The 10541-nt window shown below is 26.5% G+C and overlaps 1 protein-coding gene across 3 annotated transcripts in view; it reads left to right on the forward strand.

The window, feature by feature from the left end:
- Window positions 1-10541, forward strand: part of LOC102678073 (potassium/sodium hyperpolarization-activated cyclic nucleotide-gated channel 3) — a 191080-nt gene that overhangs the window by 111789 nt on the left and 68750 nt on the right. For all 3 annotated transcript variants that reach the window (XM_031511085.1, XM_031511083.1, XM_031511084.1), the window contains exon 5: window positions 4768-5038. In XM_031511085.1, the coding sequence (XP_031366945.1) occupies window positions 4768-5038 (271 nt within the window). The remainder of the gene's footprint in view (window positions 1-4767; window positions 5039-10541) is intronic.

Here is a 10541-nt window from a genome sequence, read left to right on the forward strand (position 1 = left end):
TCTTCTATCATATCATATTCTCCTGATACAAAATCGAATTTTCGATTGAAAATATTATTCGTTCGAAGATTTAGAAATTCCCAAGAATTTGACATCACTTCCAAGAATTTTAGAGATTCTGAGAATTTGACATCATTTCCAAGAATTTTGGAGATTTCAAGAATTTGATGTCATTTCCTTAATTGTCGAAAATTTCTGAAAAAATTTTTACGATCTCCTTTCATATTATATTCTCCTAATACAAAATTGAAATTTTAGCCAGAAATTGTTGAATTTTATATTTCCTCAAATTTTTCACATGTCATTTTTTTTTTAACTTTTATATAATTTTTGATCTTGTATTTGTAGGAGAATCTAATATTTAAAAATGTGGAGTTAAATTTTTTTTGAAAGTTTACTTACTTTGTACTTACCTATTTTATTATTACCTATTTACTTACTTTTGAATTCATATTGTCAATTATTATTCATTTTTTTAGTTAATTTTAAGGGACTAAGGAATAAGTCAAATGATAGCATAGATAATAGATAATAGTATTGATATTTATTCCACGTAATATATCACTCACTGAAATCTCGCTAATTTTTTATAATATTAAAAAATATTTTAAATAAGAATTGAATAATTTTCAGGAAGTTACATTATGATATTATTATTTTTTTTCAATATGGATATGTAAATAAATTTATCCGTGAAATCATATTTTTTAATACATATATCATTGTATTTCAACATTCTTTATACAAATATATATATATATATTTATAAAAATATAAATAATATTCAATCAAAAAATTGTTGGTTTACGAAAGAAATAAATGTAATTGAATTTCTTGCAAACTAATAATTTTTTACTATTTATGGTTTAATAGATTTTTAATAGGAATAATTCATTATATTTACCTTATGTGTTAAAATATGTGTAAAGTATGATTTTATTTAAAAGTATGAAGTTGACCTTCATATAATATACTCGTATCTATACATCCATCTATGAAAAGAATAATTATCTAGCACTATATTTCTTTAGAACTATTCAACTTTTATCTGAAATATTTTTTAATATCTCTAAAAAACAAACGATACTTATGTATAGGAATTCAATAATGTAATATGAAAAGTTAATAAACATGTATTAATAAATAAATGTATTTTTTTTTATCTAAATTGTTTTCATAATATTTTTGTATTTTTTTGTAATATCTACTAATGAATTATTTATAATTTGTTTTATTAGCGATTTTTATCATGTGATAATTAGTTTCTAAGTATAACGAGTTATTTTTAGAAATGACGACTTAATATCGTACTTCAATATAATAATTTTAAAATTCTATTCTATTGGAATCATTATAATTATACAATAATTTATTTATTTATCTACTTATTACTTTATATTAATTAGTAACTATTAAAAAATTTATAAGCTAGTATAAGATATATCATTTATTAATACTTTATAAAATTGTCAATTAATCGTTAATCATACAATTTTATAATTTACAATTTGTTAATAATGAATTCGACTTTAGAAATAATAATTTAAAAATGTGTAAAATTTTAGAAATCTTCAATAAAAACATGTAGATATAAATATATAGTGTTATAAAAAAATTAATAAAAGAATAATTCTGGAATTTTGAAAAAACCGAAATTCAATTAAGTTTTAAAAATGCCAAATTTTAATCAAATGTAATCAAAATTTAAATCAAACCAAGATATCGATATTTTACCTAATGATTTTTTTTAAATTTAACAACATTGCTATAAATGAGAAATTTTTGTAACAACAGCAAATATTTTGCAGCAACAGCGATAAATTCGCAACACAATTATATACACAATTATTTAGACACCAATGCAAAAATTTGTTTGATGTTTGCAAATTTATAATAGAGTGGCAAAATACTCTATTAATCTAAAATCTAAAATTTGAAATTTCGAAACTTTGCAATTATTTTGTCTTTCTTTTTTCCTTAAAAATTACATTTCTCTATTTCTCTATTACTATTTCCTCAAAAACTGAAATCTTAACAAACTTTAATTTTTAGAATTACACAAACTCAAAATAAATTAATTAACGAAAGCGAAAAGACAAAAAGAAAGAAACAATAAAAAGAATTCAAAATTTGATAACATTTAAAAAATCTTTATTATATCAAAAATTATTTAATCTTTATTATATCAAAAATTATTTAATTTATATCTTCTCAATAATACATATTAATTAATTCGATTCTCTCAAACTTATCATCTGTTACTATCATCTGTTGTACAAACAATGTACAACAATGTATTTTAAATTTATAATTGAAAAAAAAAATATAATTAATCACTCTGACTTCTAAAAATAATCGAATCAAATGTTTGGCAAATATTTTATGAGAAGATCGATTGGAATTCCAATATTGTTTACCATTCCATCACCCAGATTCTTCCTTCTCTCGATTCTTTTTATCGCAGATAACGTACTTTGCGAATACAAAAAGACAAGAGAATTCTCTCGGTTAACTGTACTTAAGTCACCAAGCAAACGGTTCTTGCTTTTTACGTTTCGTGTGTGCTCGCGCTATCGGTGCGTATGGTGTTCGGCAACTGGAAAGAAAATCGATGGTAGAGGTCGAAATGACTCGCGTGTACTTCGATTCTTGTGCGAGAGTGGCGATTTCGCGAGTGGGGATTTCGAAATTTTTCTACCAGTTTTTTTCTTTCCTTTTTCTTTTTTTTTTTTCTACCAGTTGAATTCAATGTTTATTTGGTTTCTCATTGGCAATCATTCTGTTCGTCCGAATTTGTTGAAGTTTATTTGAAGCGTGGAACGTAGAGTGGTGGAATTTTTGCACCGCGTGGAATGTAAATTTCTATTTGGCAATCGTTTTAACTGGCTAAATTTGAAGTTTATTTGAAGCGTTGGAATGATGAGATTTGAACATATCGGACTACGTTCATTCGAAGTGTGAAATATTGAATTCTGGTTGACAATCATTGTAGATGATTTAATTGATTGAACTTTACTCGAAGCATAGAATATTTGGTTTATTTGAAAATATCGAGTTTCGATTGATAATTATTCTTTAATTGATCGAATTGCAAGTTTATTCGAAAAAATAGTGAAATTTTGACTTGATTGTGTTTATTAGAATACGGAATGTTGGTTCGAAGATGTGGTACGTGATCTTTTACGTGATTGGAACGAGATCGTTAGTGATGTAGATAATATTGGTTGGTATATTAATTGTACTTGGTGGTGCACTTGATATATTGACATCGAGGTAGCTGTCTGACTGATTAAATTGACTGAACAATTGGTGATAAGATATTTGAACTTTATAGTGAATTACGTGATCGAAATTGCAAGTTCCTATTGATAGAATGTGAATTAAGAAAGTAAGAATTGTTTTTTTATATTTCTAAAGAATAATAACGAACAGAAAAGCTATAGATCTAAATAAAAATCTGTGAAACAAATTCCTTAAAGTATAAAAAAAAAACATAAACAGCAATATTTTAGAAAATAAAATAAAATCAGATCGAAGAATCGAAATTTTCCAGATTTATTTTCCGCATAACAACATTTTGCAATCAAAAAATTGTAATAATTTTAATCATTATAAATTTTCATTTATACGAGCAGGAAATATTCTGATTACAAATAAGAAATAAATAGAGGAAGTTAATAGAAAGAAGTAAAGTAAGAATGTTATAATCATCAGACGATAAAAAACTTTAACACGATCTTGGAAATATCGAACATTGGCATGGAAGGTTAAATATAGCCATCGTGACTATAAGAGTAAGAAGTAGAAGGCATAATAGTTCAATGCCATTTATTTTAAACGAAAATCCATTTTATCGTCGTTAATTTATCGATGGAAGCTTCAGGTATAGCTTCAAGAAAGCTATACACACTCTCGTTCATAAATCATGGGACGTTGTGACGGTCTGAGCGAGTGGCAGGAAATTAAAAAAAGAGAGGGAAGGAAAAGAGGTGTCTTTCTTCATCCTGGATTTATTAATGTGCTCATTAGTAAAGTTATTTAGCAGACCCATACCGAAATAATGGAAAGCCAAGTTGGATGTATGTATATCTGAGAAATACATAGACAGATGTTTGAGTAAATTTCCGGTGTAACTTCCTCTGATTGCTAGCACAGAAGCAACTTGATAATATAATTAAGTGATAAATTGAACGTTGTAATTAGAAAATGATACTCGACAAATTTTAAATATTAAGAAAAAAATATCAAAATATACATTAATCTCTATTTATCAGTAAATGAAATATACTTTTCTTTTTTTGACATATTCATTCGTGTCATTAATAATATTGAAGACAGTTGTTCAATTGAAAAGACAGTTTGTAAATACCTTTATTTTAACGTAAAGATACGTAAACATAAAAGAAATTCTATCTTAAGATGTATATAGTGAAGTATCCAATACAAAGAAATATTATCTATATATATATATATATCAGGATTGTACATTCGAAAGTTGTGCGAATCAATTCCAACAATCTACAAATGACATTGATCACAGAATAATATTTTACATTTCGAAAGTTCTGCGAATCAATTTCCAAAAAAGCAACGATCGAACAACTTTAAATATTCATTGAGAAAACGACAACTAATCGCAGAATAATCTCAAACAATCCTAAATATTTATCGAAAAAATGAATTAAAAAGATCAATTGGCAAATTAATAAAAATAATGAATATTTCGATCAAATTGATTAATCGTGGAACGATATTTCGCATTTGCAGGCAACGAGATGAATTACAAGGGCAGCGGGAAGGTCCACTTCGGAGTGGACGATGTGTCCCTCTACGGGACGCCGAAGGAGGAGCCGGGCCCGGGTCTACCGGGCCAGGAAGTCAAGCAGAGCTTCTTGAAGAATCAGCTTCAGGCCCTGTTCCAACCTACGGACAACAAGCTGGCCATGAAGTTGTTCGGCAGCAAAAAGGCTCTGATGAAGGAACGAATCAGGCAAAAGGCTGCAGGTCACTGGGTCATCCATCCTTGTTCCAGTTTTCGGTGAGTCCTTCCAGCAAAATCGCTTCACCTTCAGCGACAGGAAACGATGAGATATCGATTTCGTGTCTCGATTCCGGATGCTTTATAATCATGTTCGATCCTCGATACATAATATTGTCAATTGATCGTGTGATAAACGATCTTTGCCAGTTTTTTATAGATAACTAAGATGAGCCGTGATGAGTCCTTGGATTAGGATGAATTATGTGAAGGAATTTTATTTCTGTCAAATTATTTTTGAATCATAATGCGTAAATTATTGTTCACTATTTAAATACTGTTAAAAACACGTATTAGTTAGATTAATTGCCCAAAGATCATGTCTTCTAGGATTCTTCTAGGATATAAATCACTATTATTTAAAATAAATGATTTAATAAATTATTTAAAATATTATAAGTTTTGCAAAGAATCGATCTAAAGAAATTAGAAAAGATTTAAAAAATTAGTATATTTGGTATTTATATAGAAAGAATTTTGTTTAATTTAAAAATTTTATAAAATTAAATATATTCTTTTGGAATAAAATTTTCGACATTTTATAAATGATCTGCAAAATAGCGAAATTTTAAAAAATTGTCAAGTATTATAGTATTATCAAGAAAAAATGGATACTCATCAATGAAGGCAAGAGAAAAACTAAAAATTATTAATAGTTATAACATTTTTATAATTGATTAATTTTGTTATTTAGAATTCTCACTTAAATCTCTTAATTTTACTCAAAAAATAAGAAACATTAAATATTTTATACAAACGGTTTCAAACGTTTTAAAACATTCACGTAAGGAATCACTCCCTATGATGTTGGATTAGGATAGAAATAGATTTTAAATTTTTAAATTGCTTCTCAATTAATTTAAATGGCTCTAAACGAGAAAAATAATTGGTTCATTCTCTTCCTGTTAAACTATACAATATTTATGGCTTACACGATCTTAAATTACTATTACCTCTTCTGGATGTAAGAGTCTTATAAGACTCTTATAAGACTCTATCTAAACTTAGAAAGATGGTGTAATGGTTATTAATAGAGTTGTTGAAGAAATTCATAAAGGTTATACAAAGGTTATTATCTCTATTTACGATGTTTATTTTCATAAAAACTTTATTTTAAAAAAACAACATAAAGTGAAACGCATTCTTGATGCACTCTATATCTAAAATATCTAAAAACTTCAAGAATGAAGAAATTCAATTTTGATGAAAAATTAGTTTCTGATATTAGTGACGTTGATTTTTTTTATTGTTGCAAATATTAAACGATTCAATTGATATATATATTTTAATATATATTATTTTTACGATATAATTTTGCAAATTATTCATTGAATAAAATGAAATTTGAAATATATATTTGAGGTTAGGAATATATGGAAAACAAATCTGCTTTTAAATTATTTTTATCTCTATATGAATTGTCCCAATTAATACTTGGACAAAAATCGATTATTCTTTTTAAATCCAAATATAAAATTTCATTCATTCGTATTTTTAATTTTGTAAAATTAAGATTTTTTTAATATTTCTTAAAAGATTGATATACGATTAATAATATTATCAATTTTAATTAATTGAAACTCTTTATACTTTTTGTGTAAAAAGAAGCTTCAATCCTAGATTAGCAAATAAGACTCATTTCTAATTTATTAATGCTGACATGTAAATATCAATCTGTCCATAAACAAACATTAACAAAATATTTATCAAAAATATTACGAACAAATTAATAAAAAAATTTAAAAAGTAATCTAGTCTACGATAATTTAAAGAAGAATTAATATTTCTAGGTCAAATAAATTTCTTCTCGATAGAAATTGAATCGTATATGTTTGATTAATTTACGCGAAAAACAGAGCGTAGAGAGTGTTGCATGTAGATTTTCTTCAACGTTTTTCCCTTCTTTTTCCTTTTAGCCCGATTTCTCAAAGCAACATTCCTCGATGATCGCTAACGAGGAGTGAATTTGGAGGATCTATCGCGCTGGTACCACTTCTGTTTGGCCTAATTATCAATTAAAACGTCTAATTAGAGTGGTTTGCTCCAAGTCCAAATCCGAATTGAACGGAACAGTTGTGTCGAAGGTTTCCTTCCATCGCGATTGCGCGGTGATCGGCTTTGACCCAGTTCACAATCTTGACGGAGAAAACAATCGATGATAAATCTGACTACATCGAATAACAGATAATTCTATAAACATGATTCTGCGACAGATTTGCTTTTTGTTTTCTTTCTTTGACTAGATATTACTTTATATAATCTTTATGCAAATGTATTCGAAAAAAAATTGTTTATACGAACTGTTATCTCTGCGTGTTATTTTTAGTTCCTATTTATCGATCTGTTAATTCGATTAGTTTTTATAGCAATCATGTTTTTTTTTTAATCTGATTCTACAATTATTCACGAATATCTTTTTCATAATTCTTAAAAAATGCGAAAAAATTCTAGAATACTTATCCGTGAAATATCTTATTTTATCATTAATTCATTATTCATCCGAAGTCGAAATAGTTTATTTTCTTCCAGATATAAACGATCCAAGTTGCCCATGGTTAACTTCTCTCTTTTATTTTAAATCTCACAAGAGATTTACTGTAACAAAATTACAGAAGAACGATTAACATTAAAAGTTACAAAAGTAGAATAACAAGATTTAAGTTTTATTGGTAACCGTTACGAATCCTTTTTTTATAAAGAATCCTCGTAGCAATGCTTGTGGAATTTAAATTTTTTCACAGTATTGGTCGGTATTCTCGCGTGTCAGGCACGTTGAAAAGAATTATAGACGCTTTGGGTATCCTTGGCCTCCGTCTTCCGGGACAGGATAAAGCACTTTCCCATATCAGAGTCGAATTCCTGATGTTGCTTGGTCAACGGCTCGATCTGATCAACCGGAATGTATTTGTGTCGCGACATATTTCGAGGAAAGGCCGAACAAAGAAGATATTCTTCTCCGGGGATAACACGTAATCATTTGATTTGCTTGATCGATTAATAAAACTAGTATGGTGGTCGCTTATGGTGGTCCATTTAGCTTTTTACGTGAATGTCTTATAGCAGTGTTTCCCAATCCTAATTTTGATTCATTAAAAATTTTATTATAATTTATTATCTAGTAATCGATACAATATTGATACAAATTTATTTTATTTGTATCAATTTAATAAATTATTTTATTTCGTGTATATGAAAAGATTTATTTAATGAATTTGATAATTTTTTTTTTATAATAATTAATCAAGTTTTGAAAAAATATAATTTATGTTCATCATTGTTTTGTTTCTTTTTAATTGTTCTCTAAAATATTCTTTAAATTGCTCTTCTAAATCATACTTTATGTTGGGAGACACTGTTTCATGGAATAAGAATGTCTTTTGAAGAATCGAATTAACGCGAATTTACAATTGGTTAAAAAAATTTTAGATATTAATATATATAAATTTTAGATAGATAAATAATTTAAATAAAATTATATATATATAATTAATATATAATAGAAATTATATAATTTTTATTATTGTATTTTATATTTTCTATATAAAATATTTATATAATAAAGAGATAATAAAAAGATAGAGAAGTGAATTTTAACGAAAAAAAATTTTGAAAGAAGAAAATAATATGCGATATAGATAGAATTCAAAAAGGAGAAGATTTTCTGTGGTCCTTTTTTATGAAGGAATATTGGAAGAAATAGGAACGCTAGAAATATGTAGATTTTGTTTTTAAACCCATAATGTGTATCATATTTTTGCAGTTTTTAGCTAAGTTTTTTGAAAATTAAATGAATAGTTAATTAATTTTAACAATGAGTCTTTAAATATTCTGTTTAAAAATCTAAAATCCAATCATATTATCCATAATTCCTTGCAGAATTGCCTCGATATATTGAAATCAATAAATTAACAAAACTAGGTCAATCACATTTTCCTGAATTAACTTCATATACAAATTATTTCTACTACCATATATTCATTTCATTTTTATTAAAAAAAAAAAAATGTATTCGAAAACATCACTATTTAATTAAAGATAAAATTAAATAATATATTTAATAAAATTTATACCAAATTTATTTAAAAAGAAAATAACTTAAAAGTTATGTAAACAAGTAACTTTCACGATATTTTTCAAATATTCGCACTAAATACTTGAAAATCCTAGAAATGATTGGAAACAGTGACTCTCTTTATTTGCTCGCGAGTTCAATGAACCGATTGATCGAAAAATCTGAAGGATTCTCGAGAGCCATAAGTTGAAATTGCTGAAATTATCGTACCATAATTATTCGCGAAATAGCTCTATTTTTACGTTCAGAATTTTCTTTAATTACTAATAATATAAGGATGTTTCATCCTTATTACGTGAACATTTTATTCGTCATCAATGTTAACGATTCTCCTGAATTACAATTGCATGTACACTTGGCAACCATTGATCGGGAAAATGAGAGAAATCTTTCAATTATGCAGCATTCGAGGAATACTAATCCTTGTTCTAAATATACATGTGCAGGAATAATGGATAGATATCAATGAATATTTAATGTGATAGATTTGTATTCGACTCGTGATGATATTTTAAGCGTAATTTAGTTTATTTATGGATCTTTGAAATTAACGTTTAATGAAATAAATATATAATAACATTACTATTTTAATGCCTTTAAGCAATTCAAAAATTATCTTTTCACTTATTCCTTCTTTTTTATTCATATTATATTTTATATATATTTCATATATCGAATAATTTATTTTCCCATTTATTTAATTTAAAATATTTCAAAACTATTGATTCTTAAATCATCGATCGAAAAGATATTATAAACAATTTCTCTATAAACTCCAAATAATTACATTGAAAATAAAAAACTTAAAATTTATTCAACCTTGAAATAAAAATCAGAATAATTTATTCCGATTTTTTGCAAAAATCACAAGTATCAAACGATAAAAGTTGAAGGGCCGCCATAACGTCGCTATATTGTCACGTGACAAATAGAATAAGCGCGCGTTTTTCGAGAATTGTTATAAATATCACCGTGATAGTTGATCATGCATGAGGACCTTATTATTTTTAGTTGAACTTTTAAACGAGCATTTAACACATATGTGGTTCTAGCGGGAGATCAGAGGTTATTTTTATAGTTGGAATCCCACAAACATGAGCCACTTTCTGAAGAATCAGAATAAATCTTGTTGATCGGAGAAGGAAATCCAATAATTCGCGAGAATTCAATGGAAATTCCGGGAAATTGGAATGACAGATGGGGATCGTTTCAAGTGTAAATCTTTTTAATAGTTTAATTTATATTAATAGCTCTGTCTCTCCTTGGATATCATTGGTTAGATGGAAGGACAGGTTAATTATTCTGGCTTATATTCGTACTAATTTGCTTTGGCAGCTGGAAATCATTTAAAATTTAAATCTTCTTAAACATCGTATCGTTGGCAAGACTTGATAAGAAGATTAGTTATTATCGTTTATATATATACATATA

The sequence above is a fragment of the Apis dorsata genome, unplaced genomic scaffold, assembly GCF_000469605.1.
Source record: "Apis dorsata unplaced genomic scaffold, Apis dorsata 1.3 scaffold_291, whole genome shotgun sequence".
Classification (NCBI taxonomy): domain Eukaryota; kingdom Metazoa; phylum Arthropoda; class Insecta; order Hymenoptera; family Apidae; genus Apis; species Apis dorsata.